Source organism: Hypomesus transpacificus, chromosome 19, assembly GCF_021917145.1.
Source record: "Hypomesus transpacificus isolate Combined female chromosome 19, fHypTra1, whole genome shotgun sequence".
NCBI lineage: Eukaryota > Metazoa > Chordata > Actinopteri > Osmeriformes > Osmeridae > Hypomesus > Hypomesus transpacificus.
In genome coordinates this window covers 7,487,054-7,499,120 of record NC_061078.1, presented here as the reverse complement: position 1 = coordinate 7,499,120, position 12,067 = coordinate 7,487,054, and the positions used below count along the sequence as shown (strand labels likewise).

Below are 12,067 nucleotides of genomic sequence, written 5' to 3'. Positions count from 1 at the left end.
AGATAATTGCGTGTGCACACTATTCCTTAACAGCCCGATAGGTCGAACATGGATCGTATCGATACACAATGGAGAAAAGCAGCGAGTGAGCGGCTATGTTCACCACCATCGAGCAGCACTTACGTGGAAACGTATGAAGAATTCAAACATACAAACCATAAAAGGCAATACAGCTGTCATGAACACAACGAGAGAGAGAGAAAGGCTGGCAGGAAGTTGCAGATCGATTGAATGCATAAGTAGCAACGATGTTCAAATGTACAAAAAAAATTTGAACCCAACTTAATTATGTTGGCCACTAGTCAAACAGTCAAGCATTAATAACTGAACCTCTATTAAAATCGTATACATGGAAATAAACCTCAAGGCTGCAAATTAATACATGTTCACTTGTTTAATATGTATTTAATGAATGGTTTCAACAAATTAAACTTTAATTGGGGGCACACTTTGAAACAGCAATATCTCGAGTGGGGAGAAGAGAACGGGGCAGAAAGTGAAAACTAAATAGAACATCTTGTTCAGAATGGTAAGTATGCCCATAGACTAAGAACCTTAATCAGCTTGATGCCAGAACTGTCCAAACTCATGATGTTAAATTGCAGCTACAAAAATGAAGAGGGACATTGCTGGCCCCGCCGCCCCCAGCAGCAGGGTCTGGTGTGGTTGTCTTCTGTATGTGCCTGTGGAGAAGGCCAGGCCACAGGACAGCAGACAGGGATCCCACCAGACCACTGGGGGCCCCCCAGCAGCAGGGTCTGGTGTGGTTGTCTTCTCTATGTGCCTGTGGAGAAGGCCAGGCCACAGGACAGCAGACAGGGATCACACCAGACCACCAGGGGCTTCACCGCCTTCCTCCTGACACCAAATCCACGACTTCATCTCTAGGTTTGATCTAAAAGTCTGATCCGTTTGGAGTCAGATAACAGTGCTGCTGTCACACCCATGTCCTCCATCTCTCCCCCTGTTTGCTTCCTCTCCTCCTCCTCTTCTCCTGCTCTCTTCTCTCCTGCTCTCTTCTTGTCGTCGTTAGCGCATCGTCGCAGCTGGATGTTGAGCCAGATGTTGCGTATTTGCCCCCAGCCTCCAGGGGGCTCCACCTCATACAGCCGCTCCTTTTGGCTGGGATGAAGCTGAAGGTACTTCCTGCACACTAAACAGAAGTGGAATTAGACTTTCTGCTCTTCGACAGAGTCATTCAGTGCAGTTTAAGTCCATGAAAAGCAATATTATTATCATTATATTCAGTCAAGACACTCACTCAGATGTGACCATGTATTGATTACCAGACATGGAAATAGGTTTGAATTTGGCAGCGTGGACTTATCTAGGGGAAGCACCCCTCTGCCTCTAAGCCGGGGTACTCAATAGGCGGACCACGGTCCAGATCCGCCATACAATTTGGACCGAAGCCAAAATCAACATTCTAATTTAGTCATGATCCAAGCGAGTTTTAATTGAAAATGTAACGTGAATTTGACTCACCTGCAGCCATGCTGTCTGATATTGGAGCGCTGACTCCCAGTGTCTCCTCACTGGGAAAAGAGGAGCAGAAATCCTCAAGCATTTGCAGGCCCAGGCCACGCCTCCTTGCATGAGCCCTCACCAGCACTGTGTCCAGGACAGGAAGTACATAACTCTGACTGGTGCAGCCATCACATAGACTTCCTGTGAGACAAAGGCATTTTTATGAACCTGCATAACCTTACATATGGAACAACAGCACACATACACACTACAAACATGTTATGTTGGCTAAAACACACTTGGGGTTCTGGGGGGGATTCTGGGGAGATTCGACACATTCAATACGTTTATAGGGACCCGCAATTTACTTTTTTTTACATTGGTGTTTTTCATGTGTAAAACATCAGTAGGGCTTGATATAATTTTCAGGAGTGAATATCGGGTAGGCTAATCTTAAATTCTTGTTCAAATTCCAAACATTACATTTCATAAGATTAAAAAGTGGAAATAAAAAGGCTAAATAGTCTTTTGAGTGTTCATGTATGAAATGTGAAGTGACCCCCGGCCAAGAGTCATTTGAAACCCTGGGTCCACATCCACACCAGCGTCACACCTTTCTGCTTGACTGTGTAGAATCCCACTGCTTCTTTGTTGAGCCAGAAGATTTTACTCATCTCCATCCTGGGGTGAGGCGAGAATACAGTCTCCTCTTCCGGTAGCTTCTCTCCAACACGCTGGCTGAGCAGGAACAGAATCACTCTTTCCACCTCAGACTGCACCTGGGAAAACACAACCGTGTGACAAGGAACAACCTCAGAAACAGACTCATTGTGGAACAACTCCCTTATTAATTCTATTCAACACACATAACATAGAACCTGCAACTTGGAGAAGATCCATGTACAACTATCCTTGTTTTAATGTATGCTCTGTCTGAATCTAATCTAATAATTCCACTTTGGTAATCATGATGTTCATAATACATACACACGAGCAGCACAAATCCAACATCACACCACTCTTACCATCAATGAGTTAACAATCCCTGTGGTGCTAGCCACCCCAGGCTGATACATGAGAAGCAACAAGCACAGAACAACTCCCTTTCATGAATCTCAGAGTAACCAAACCCACCAACACAAGGCCGCTTCTGTCCTGGCTGGTCTTCAACACGTCGTCCACGGTCCACCACCGGCCATGCAGATGCAGGGCCACCACTGCACACATCACAACCAAACATCCCATTCAGTGAGAGCACTGCGGACGCACACACAGCAGGGTTTGTTGGATGGGAGACGGCTCTGCTGTACCCTGAGCGTCGTCCTCAGAGGCGTGTTGAGCTGGACCCTGAGCGTCGTCCTCAGAGGCGTGTTGAGCTGGACCCTGAGCGTCGTCCTCAGAGGCGTGTTGAGCTGGACCCTGAGCGTCGTCCTCAGAGGCGTGTTGAGCTGGACCCTGAGCGTCGTCCTCAGAGGGGTGTTGAGCTGGACCCTGAGCGTCGTCCTCAGAGGCGTGTTGAGCTGGACCCTGAGCGTCGTCCTCAGAGGGGTGTTGAGCTGGACCCTGAGCGTCGTCCTCAGAGGCGTGTTGAGCTGGACCCTGAGCGTCGTCCTCAGAGGCGTGTAGAGCTGGACCCTGAGCGTTATCCTCAGAGGGGTGTTGAGCTGGACCCTGAGCGTCGTCCTCAGAGGCGTGTAGAGCTGGACCCTTAGCGTCGTCTTCAGAGGCGTGTAGAGCTGGACCCTGAGCGTCGTCCTCAGAGGCGTGTAGAGCTAGAAGAAAGCAGGCCTGGTCCTCAAACACCTGTAGCCTGACCATGTTGCTCTGTGTTACCTCCACCTAAAAGAAGAGGAGAGCAGAGAAACCTATTATATGCTGTACAATACAATACTGTGTAACTACAGTATATTATACCATAGTATGTTATGCTGTACTATACAATACTATGTAAACAATGCTACACTATATTACAGTATGCTATACTATTCTATAAATATTTTTTTTCGGCGTGAGAAATACAATGTGTGGCGGGAGGGCGTGACTAAAGACCGAAATGAGTGACTGTCACTCTCAATGCGTGACACTTGAGAGCCCTGTAACCATCCTATATTGTACTATAATATACTATGCTATACTATGCTATACTATGCTATGCTATGCTGTGCTGTGCTGTGCTGTGCTATAACACAATGTAAAGTAAACCATACTATGCTGAACTATATTACACTACACTATGTTATTCTATTCCATACTGTACTATACTAGACTACTATACTATACTATACTATGCAGTAATAATGTGGTGCAGTGCAGACTGAATCTCTCCACTGCAATCTAGATGTGGACCTGATGAGTTACCTTGGATGCCTGTGGAGTTTGGAACTTGGCCTGTCCATGCAGGTGGTCTGATCCCAGCGCCGCCATGCAGTCCTCAGATACAGAGCTAAACAGACTGCTTTCAGCAGCCGGATAGTCAACAGGGTACATCCCCCTGGTATAGCCAGCAGACACGACACTGAGGCTAACACAGGATTCTCCCCCCGGGTAAACACACACAGGCAAACTGCTCCTGTTAGGGTGAACTATGTTCTTTGACAATTGTTGATCTGTTGTTTGAAAGGGTTAGCGTTGACAGTATCATGGATGTGTAACACAAATCGATTCACTTATAGTGATCATTAGTTTGTTTTGAGTCGCCTGAGTCTGTTTTAGAATCCACCTCATCTGGCTAAAGGAGGTTACAATTGATGTGTGTTGTACTTTTACAAGCCAACTTTTGATTGAGCAGCCTTACGGTTAGCATTATCACTGACGGATTATTTTATGAAATTTACGTTATTTCGGGACAGCTTGAATTCGTTTTAATAGCAGTTGAGTCTGTTTAGAGGTGGGTACAGTACCTGTGTTGTGTTTTCATGGGTGTAGGAGAATCCATCTTGAAAACATTTCACAATAACTTACATATAGCTCCACCTAAAGGTGACAAGAAATATCAGAATGTTGGTCAACCTGGAGTCAGCAGGGACTGCTGTTTGTTATAGTTAGTGGAAATCTCTAGCAAATAGCCTACTTACCAGTACTCAGGGAAGATGACAACAGCATGACCTGACTGAACACTTACTGTAGCCTAGCTAGCGTTTCAGGTAAAGTTAGCTAACAACTGTAACAAACAAGATTAATAGGCTTGTTGGCTGGTGAAACTGGTGAACTGGTAGAAACAACGGCAGAAACGTTCACTTCTTTTATATATAGCTACGATATTTGTTAAACTGGTAGGAACCGCTACATGACTGTTGTAGACCGCAGTAAACCCATTTCTAAAAGGAACATATTGCACATATTTGCCGCCAACGCCCCTTGCATTCAGGCCGTAACTTTTGCCTCGCGCCACAGTGCAGCTCGGGCTGGGGGTTAACAAGTTTGTGATTAAGTCGAAACGCCTGTTATCTAGTAGTTGACTATAAGTAACATAAAGTATGTTTAAAAACCGAACGGCGTGGTTTTCTAATAGTGTCAGGACAGGAATTCCTCAATTTTGGTGTAAGAACATATGGCAGACTGTAAATCTAACTAGCTCGTTAGCTAGCAAGCTAGCTTACGTTAGCTATCTATTCAACAAACTCATCATTTAAGCTACAACCCTTTATTTTGTTTGAATTTTAATTCACGTTTTACTCCGTTTCAGTGTGTGAGGGTGGGACCCTTGCTTGTCAGAAGACTGCTGATTATCTTTTCAGTGCTGATGCCACCTGCCCAGACACACAAAGGTATTGGTTGTGATGGAATGACGATTGGCAAGTTATTTTCGAGAGTGACATAAGAATTCACGTATATTGAACAGCGATATACAGTGTATATTTACAGTATATATTGTTTTATCCTTGAATAATAAGTAGCCTTCATTAGATTTTTGCCTAGTGTTTGTAATAGATCACCATTGCAGGATATTTGGGAGTGAAGCCTACATCAAGGACAAGGTTACCGTGTTCCACAGTCTCTACCTGTCTGCGTGTAAGAAGTGTCACAGCGTGAAGTCTGTGTGCATAGGTCACTACGTGCTTCCTCCTGCTCCTGTTCAAGATGGTGGGTCCAATCATACATACATATATATATATATCTATGGGTCCAATGTGCTGCACCTGTATTCCACCCATCATTCTGTAGCACATCCTGTAAATACTGCAGATTACAGTGTTAATGGTAAGTTATTTACATTTCAGAGGTGAGAGCTGTATTTGGAAGGTTCTTATGGGAGCAGGAGAATCATAAAACAGCGGAGGTAACTCCCTGCTCCCTCTTAATGTTTCTCTTGATGTATAAAACCCAAACACCTTTACGTTTGGATTCAAACATCTGTGTTGTGTTTCAAGAGTCCCCAAGATCAACTGGCTTTGCCCATTCAGAAGGAGGAAGATAACTTAAGTGAATCAGGAATTAAGTTCACCTGGTAAATGCAATGTACTGCACAGCTAAACATTTTTGTATCAACTTGGCAAACTACTCTCTCCTATGTTGTACTTTTAGGACAATAGGATTTTCATCAAACTCCTCTCCTTTGTTGAACAGCTCTGATGTTACCACTGGGACTAATCTTCAGAGAGATCCACATCTGTGTTGTGCAGTACAACATTACCCTGTTAACAATATGATAACAGGTAGGCCAGGGTTGAATAGCTGTTCCCACACCCAAGCCATTTCTTGGGAGCTTGAGAATGCCTAGTTGCCATGAACATCCCTATGTAGTGGATGAGTTACTGAGTGGGAGGCATATTGTGATGGTGCTGCATTGTCCTCAATGGTTTATAACTAACCTGTATGGTGTGACATGTTTTCTTTCTGAAGGGTATGTCAGCATTGACGAGCTGAAGGGATACCCGGGTGAGCTGCATGACTTTATACCAGGCCACTTTGGCTCCTCTGTCACCAGGGTGCACAGCACCAGACCCGGGGGGCCCTCGGAGCACCTGTCTAAAGAGCCCAGAGGCTGCAGAGCCCAGAGGCTGCAGAGCCCAGTGGCTGCAGAGCCCAGAGGCTGCAGAGCCCAGAGGCTGCAGAGCCCAGTGGCTGCAGAGCCCAGAGGCTGCAGAGCCCAGAGGCTGTAGAGCCATAGGGAACCAACAGAGACACAACCATATACTGTAGAGCCGTGTACGTGATTGACATCTATATTTATTGCATGATATACTACCACAAGCGTGACATCATTCTTTAATGAGCATGATGTGGTATCAACACAGCACAATGCATTTAGGCATCTATAGTCTGATCATTCTAGACTCAGACTCATCTAGACTCGGATATGTCTGTCTCCTCTGTGACGTTGAGTTTCCCCAGCAAAATGAAGTCCAAGCCCTATGTCAAAATGATGAAACAAAATTAAAGTTGTGAAAACAAGATTTTGTTTGTGTCAAATACATCACACAGAAAAGTATATTATGAATAAACCTCTACACTCGTAACATATTAGAAAAGAGCTTTTGATTACAAATCAAAGGTCCTCATTGAAATAATTCCTTTTTAATTTCCAAACAAATGGTTCACATTTTTAAAATAACAACACTGAAACTGTTTGAAGTTGGAATTTGATCAGTTATGTGTAATTTTGGCGAGTAATCAAACTGATGATGTGATGATGAGGTTTATTACCTTCCAGTGAGGAGGTCTGTCCTCAAGGAGGGATTCTCTCAGGTCCAGCTTAGTCAGTTTACTGAACCCAATGATGATGTCATCCTCCAGAGATGTAACAGCATTGAACTTCATACTCATAATTTGAAGATTGGACATATCTGTGAATATACAGCACATCTGTACTTGATTGCTGGTTATTTGAAATGACAAGAATGTGCTTAGCTTCTTAATATAGGGCATCATTCTGATACTGGCAAATTGTCAAAAAACAATAATGTATTGGATACCCAATCTCAGTCTCTACACACAACATTTAGTACCCATAACTATTGGGCAACGTTCTTGGGCAACTCTACAAAAGCACTGACCAGACAGGGATTTAGGGACATGATTAAAGTGGTTTCTATCTAGATTGATGAAGACCAGAGAGTGAAGGTTGTGTGTCTCATCAGGGAGATAGGTCAGCTGGTTCCCAGCCAGGTTCAACCAGAGCAGGGCCTGGAGCTGGCCCATCTCAGGGGGTAGGCAGCTGATCCTGTTGTTGTTCAAGCCCAGCTTCTGTAACCTGCTGAGTTGCCCGAGGGAGGCAGGAAGCTGGAAGAGGCCACAGGAAGCTGCCCACAGCACCTTCAGGTTTGCCAGGTCACCTATGGCATCCGGTAGGACGGAGATGGGGTTGTGATTGAGCCCCAGGATGGTGAGGTTCCTGAGGGATCCGATGTCACTGGGAAGCATGGTTAGCTGGTTGCCATCCAGAACCAGCTCCTCCAGCTGGTCAAGATGCAGAATCTACAGCACACAGCAGACGAGAAATAAGACCATGTATACTATAGGTGTTGTGTCCTGTTCAAGGCCAAGAGTAATCTCTAATAAACTATGCTGTGTAGGATACATGTTCTTTTTTGAAGGTAGTAATGAAAGCAAGCACGCCACTTTGCAAATTACATGCAGCTGGTACTATGATAGACTAGCCTTACCTCGATTGGGGGAAAGAGGAGACAATTGTCATTCAAAAACAGCTTTTTTAATTTGACTAGTTTTGATAGTGTAGGTGGCAGTATAACCAGGCCTCTATGGCTAATATTTAACTTTTCCAAATGTTGGCAAGCACATTCATTTATAATATCGTCGACATCCATTATCTCTTTGTGTACTTCCACGTTAATAACTCGCTTGTCGATGTCATACTGTATCAAGAGAGTCGGTGGAATAGGAGAGCGATGGCAGAATAAAGAAAATTAATTCCGCGTCCATGTTCTGTTGCCATAGCAACGCTTCCTGAACCTGGAACCTCTGCTTGTGAATGGCTCATGTGAATGAGTAGTGGGCGTGGTAGATTATGTCATTCAGTAGGGGGACAGTGCATAAAAAACTGTAATTTCATTGACATGCGCACTGTTTTGGGGTTTTGTGCATGAGATTAGAATAAATAAATATGTCATTCTTACTATACCACGGCTTCTGCACGTAACTCCTCATGTATTGCGTTGCTGTAATTTGCTCAGTGAATGTCCCGAGCCGCTTCCGAAATGGAAGGCTCTTCCCTCACGTTACTCCAATCACATGCTTTGTTTTGGCGGCTGCCCACGAGAGGAGGAGGAAGCCGAACTTTGATCAGCTAGCTAATAAATTGCCAAATTAAACGCTGGAAACGACATCTTCATGTGTTCAAGCCTGCAGTAAGCTACCTCGCACATTGCGTTTATCGAAATGGAGAAAGCAGAGAATCTGTCCGTGGTGCTGCACGCTAAAGGGGACCTACGATTGGTAAACTTATTATGACTTGATTCGAATTTGTATAATTTGCTAATAGGGAAATAAACTGCAGTTTAATGAACACTTGCGAGTGACACCTAGATACATTGCTTGCAGGAGCAACGCCCCATTCCTGAACCAGGTCCAAATGGTAAGAAAGTAACTGCATGTTCTTCTTCCAGATCAGTACGAAACAGCCCTGAAGTGATAACTTTCATGTCTGACATTCTTTCAATTTTTAATCGTTCAGTACAGTGCAGATTGTGGTGTGTGCCCAATATATTTGTCGTGTAGAACATCATGTGTTCCAGTGCGACAGTGATTATAATACTTATATTTTATTAACTTATATTTATTTTATGGCAACCTATATTTTATTTTATTGTACATTTTATTTAATTCTAATTCCACTTAGTACAGCTAGTTTATGTACCCTTAGTATAGAAAGTCCACATATTTTAATTTTAGGTTCCTATATGTTTATTGTATGCACCTTCCTGCCAAAGTAAATTCCTTGTCTGTGCAAACTTTCATGACGAATAAATCCCTTTCTGATTCTCATTCACCTAGCCATCCAATCAATACAGAGTACAGTATAGTATCTCCTCCAGATGTTCCACATGCTCTTCTGTCCATACTGTATCTCCCTGTCTCCTGCAGAGGTGCTGCTGCAGATGCACTCTGTGGGGATATGTGGGTCGGACGTGCACTACTGGCAAAACGGACGCATTGGGGACTTTGTTGTGCAGAAGCCTATGGTGCTGGGACATGAGGCTGCTGGCAGGGTGGTCAAGGTGGGCTCCAATGTTAAGCACCTCCAGCCAGGCGAGTACCACCTCACACTGACCCTCCACACACCCCAGATACACTGACCCTCCACACACCCCAGATACACTGACCCTCCACACACCCCAGATACACTGACCCTCCACACACCCCAGATACACTGACCCTCCACACACCCCAGATACCCTGACCTCACGCTGACCCTCCACACACCCCAGATACCCTGACTGTGCATCATCTTCTCTGAGCAGGAGACAGAGTAGCGGTGGAGCCTGGTGTTCCCAGGGAGGAAGATGAGTTTTTCAAGGCAGGACACTACAACCTTTCGCCCACCATCTTCTTCTGTGCCACCCCGCCTGACGATGGCAACTTGTGCCGCTACTATAAACACAGCGCCAACTTCTGCTACAAGTCAGTCACACCCTGCTCGTCTATCATTCTCACCCCGGTCTGTCTCAGCCAGTCTCACACAGACATGGAAAGAACCTATACAAGACTAAGACCATTCTTGCAATTGTTTTAACCTGTGTTTTTTTGTGTGAGCAGACTGCCTGACAACGTGACGTTTGAAGAGGGAGCGTTGATCGAGCCTCTGTCTGTGGGGATTCACGCCTGCCGCCGTGCTGGGGTCACCCTGGGCAGTAGTGTGCTCATTTGTGGGGCAGGTAAGCTACTGATTGGATCATCTGTCTGTCACTTACAGTGATACTGTGGTATTAGCCAATGACTGTCCAGGCCCTATTTTTTTTATCACATTGTGATACTCCACACATATAAAGCATGATGAAAACTGCAATTTAACAGAACAATTTAAGACTTCTAAGATGGTGAATCAGAGCAACACACAAGGTGTAGTCTTGAAAGACAGAATCACTTGGACACAACAAAACACCATGAAACCAGTTTACCCAAACACCAGTAGTACCAGGTCTAATCTGTAACTCATCTGTGCTGGAGCATGAACACATGAACCATTAACAATGTAAAAATGCATGCTTGACCCACATGTTCCTGGCTGACCTCAGGTCTGCTCTTTCACAATGCACAGCTACACTGGCACATTTCCAGATTACCCCTGTAGGCTGGGAACTGCAGCCAAGCAGTAGATACTGTAGCTCTCTCCCTGTTGTCTCTGTTTCTGTCTCTCATGGCTTCAATTTCAGTTTCTGGGGTCTGTTGTCTGTGTCCTCAGACTCTCCTCTGCTGACATGTTGTTCATCCTCTTATCACAGGACCCATTGGGCTTGTGTGTCTCCTGGTCGCCAAGGCGATGGGTGCTGCCCAGGTGATCATCACTGGTAAGACCATCAATTTCTCCATCTAACCATCCAGTTCATATTCCCATCGTCACTGTCTCTGTGCCTGATATTGTTCCTTTCATCGTCCCTCAGATCTGTCTACCGACCGTTTGGCAATGGCGAAAGATCTGGGGGCAGACTTCCCCGTGACGGTGCAGCGGGCCGGCGGTGCTCAGGACCTGGCCGCCACGGTGCAAGGCATGCTGGGAGCTCAGCCACACATCAGTATCGAGTGCACTGGTGTGGAGAGCAGCGTCCAGACAGCCATCTATGTACGTAGACCCCCCTTTTAGGAATGTGTATGGTTCCCCCCAGCCTGGTAGTGATGCGTGTTGTGCCCCTCCAGGCGACCCGTCCCGGGGGAGTGGTGGTCCTGGTGGGAATGGGTTCTGAGATGACCACGGTACCTCTGCTCAACGCGGCCATCAGGGAGGTGGACATCAGGGGGGTGTTCCGCTACTGCAACACGTACGTAGAGATCCTCCGATTCCTGTGTGCCTCCTGTATCCACTCAAAACGATGTCACGTCATATTAACATGTAGTGTGTGTCTGTGCTTGTTGATCTATGTGTGCCCGGATGTGTCTATGTCTGTGTGTGCGTGTTGTTGCGTTCAAGCTGGCCCATGGCCATAGCCATGCTAGCGTCTGGGAAGGTGAACGTGAAGCCCCTGGTGACACACCGCTTCCCTCTGGAGCAGGCGGTGCACGCCTTTGAGACCACACGCCAGGGGCTGGGCGTCAAGGTCATGCTCAAGTGTGACAAGAATGACCAGGAGCCTTGAGGAACGTGGAGGAACATCTCGCATACTAAATCTAGAGACGGATAGATACAGAAAAAACCCAAAGGAAGTTTACTTTGTCATGTTTTTATCTCTGTATTTTCAAGCTGCTGCAAGATGATGTACTGCCAAGCAATCATAGTAGAATAGTATTGATTGAATGGCTATGATAAAACAGTGCTAAAATAAACGTTATCATAAAGACAGTTGATGTCCCCAATGTTACTTTATACACTTTCCAACTACTGCCACAAGGGGGTGGTAAAGAATCAGAAACTTGCAACACGTTCCTCACCCTGATTCTCTGGTATTCACACTGAAGAATCCGTACTGTAGAATGATGCCTTTCAATG

The 12,067-nt window shown here is 45.4% G+C and overlaps 4 protein-coding genes across 7 annotated transcripts; 2 read left to right on the top strand and 2 right to left on the bottom strand.

The window, feature by feature from the left end:
• Positions 1 to 388: 388 nt before the first annotated feature.
• On the bottom strand, positions 389 to 4,440 carry LOC124482185. Its single transcript, XM_047042597.1, has 7 exons — positions 4,368 to 4,440; positions 3,826 to 3,958; positions 2,778 to 3,306; positions 2,602 to 2,684; positions 2,081 to 2,246; positions 1,486 to 1,668; positions 389 to 1,153 (listed from the first exon to the last, which is right to left on the bottom strand). The coding sequence occupies exons 1-7, from the start codon at positions 4,400 to 4,402 to the stop codon at positions 885 to 887; spliced, it is 1,398 nt and encodes a 465-aa protein (XP_046898553.1). The 5' UTR covers positions 4,403 to 4,440; the 3' UTR covers positions 389 to 884.
• Positions 4,441 to 4,443: 3 nt separating this feature from the next.
• Positions 4,444 to 6,609, top strand: terb2 (telomere repeat binding bouquet formation protein 2). 2 transcript variants are annotated; one of them, XR_006957717.1, is made up of 7 exons: positions 4,444 to 4,610; positions 5,153 to 5,234; positions 5,411 to 5,550; positions 5,688 to 5,746; positions 5,838 to 5,914; positions 6,034 to 6,122; positions 6,310 to 6,383. XR_006957717.1 is itself a non-coding variant. In XM_047042603.1 (7 exons), exons 1-7 carry the CDS (start codon positions 4,944 to 4,946, stop codon positions 6,567 to 6,569), a joined length of 771 nt encoding a protein of 256 aa, XP_046898559.1. In that variant the 5' UTR covers positions 4,914 to 4,943; the 3' UTR covers positions 6,570 to 6,609. The 2 variants fall into 2 exon arrangements, 1 of the variants encoding a protein (XP_046898559.1); XM_047042603.1 differs by lacking the exon at positions 4,444 to 4,610 and adding an exon at positions 4,914 to 5,007 and having other exon boundaries at positions 6,310 to 6,609.
• An 8-nt stretch (positions 6,610 to 6,617) lies between these two features.
• Positions 6,618 to 8,616, bottom strand: si:dkey-1h4.4 (leucine-rich repeat-containing protein 1). Of its 3 annotated transcripts, none has more exons than XM_047042601.1 (4): positions 8,544 to 8,616; positions 7,464 to 7,884; positions 7,114 to 7,253; positions 6,618 to 6,819 (listed from the first exon to the last, which is right to left on the bottom strand). In XM_047042601.1, the coding sequence occupies exons 2-4, from the start codon at positions 7,828 to 7,830 to the stop codon at positions 6,751 to 6,753; spliced, it is 576 nt and encodes a 191-aa protein (XP_046898557.1). In that variant the 5' UTR covers positions 7,831 to 7,884; positions 8,544 to 8,616; the 3' UTR covers positions 6,618 to 6,750. The 3 variants fall into 3 exon arrangements, with proteins under 3 accessions (XP_046898557.1, XP_046898556.1, XP_046898558.1); XM_047042600.1 differs by lacking the exon at positions 8,544 to 8,616 and adding an exon at positions 8,073 to 8,405; XM_047042602.1 differs by lacking the exon at positions 8,544 to 8,616 and adding an exon at positions 8,073 to 8,338 and having other exon boundaries at positions 6,705 to 6,819; positions 7,743 to 7,884.
• A 41-nt stretch (positions 8,617 to 8,657) lies between these two features.
• Positions 8,658 to 11,920, top strand: sord (sorbitol dehydrogenase). The gene is made up of 9 exons (XM_047042599.1): positions 8,658 to 8,862; positions 8,968 to 9,001; positions 9,511 to 9,675; positions 9,888 to 10,047; positions 10,183 to 10,301; positions 10,869 to 10,934; positions 11,028 to 11,206; positions 11,281 to 11,402; positions 11,552 to 11,920. The coding sequence occupies exons 1-9, from the start codon at positions 8,806 to 8,808 to the stop codon at positions 11,715 to 11,717; spliced, it is 1,068 nt and encodes a 355-aa protein (XP_046898555.1). The 5' UTR covers positions 8,658 to 8,805; the 3' UTR covers positions 11,718 to 11,920.
• The last annotated feature ends 147 nt before the right edge of the window (positions 11,921 to 12,067 follow it).

Excerpts from the sequence above, each read along its gene's own strand:
- LOC124482185 (XM_047042597.1), bottom strand. The coding sequence starts at position 4,402 with ATGGATTCTCCTACACCCATGAAAACACAACACAG. Across the intron at positions 2,685-2,777 it reads CTCTGAGGACGACGCTCAGG|TGGTGGCCCTGCATCTGCAT; the intron begins GTACAGCAGAGC and ends TGATGTGTGCAG. Across the intron at positions 1,154-1,485 it reads ATCAGACAGCATGGCTGCAG|TGTGCAGGAAGTACCTTCAG; the intron begins GTGAGTCAAATT and ends ACTTCTGTTTAG.
- terb2 (XM_047042603.1), top strand. The coding sequence starts at position 4,944 with ATGTTTAAAAACCGAACGGCGTGGTTTTCTAATAGTGTCAGGACAGGA. Across the intron at positions 5,551-5,687 it reads TCCTGCTCCTGTTCAAGATG|AGGTGAGAGCTGTATTTGGA; the intron begins GTGGGTCCAATC and ends TTTACATTTCAG. Across the intron at positions 6,123-6,309 it reads TGTTAACAATATGATAACAG|GGTATGTCAGCATTGACGAG; the intron begins GTAGGCCAGGGT and ends TTCTTTCTGAAG.
- si:dkey-1h4.4 (XM_047042600.1), bottom strand. The coding sequence starts at position 8,234 with ATGGATGTCGACGATATTATAAATGAATGTGCTTGCCAACATTTGGAA. Across the intron at positions 7,885-8,072 it reads TCCTCTTTCCCCCAATCGAG|ATTCTGCATCTTGACCAGCT; the intron begins GTAAGGCTAGTC and ends TGTGTGCTGTAG. Across the intron at positions 6,820-7,113 it reads ACAGACCTCCTCACTGGAAG|GGCTTGGACTTCATTTTGCT; the intron begins GTAATAAACCTC and ends ATTTTGACATAG.
- sord (XM_047042599.1), top strand. The coding sequence starts at position 8,806 with ATGGAGAAAGCAGAGAATCTGTCCGTGGTGCTGCACGCTAAAGGGGAC. Across the intron at positions 9,676-9,887 it reads TGTTAAGCACCTCCAGCCAG|GAGACAGAGTAGCGGTGGAG; the intron begins GCGAGTACCACC and ends TTCTCTGAGCAG. Across the intron at positions 11,207-11,280 it reads GCGTCCAGACAGCCATCTAT|GCGACCCGTCCCGGGGGAGT; the intron begins GTACGTAGACCC and ends GTGCCCCTCCAG.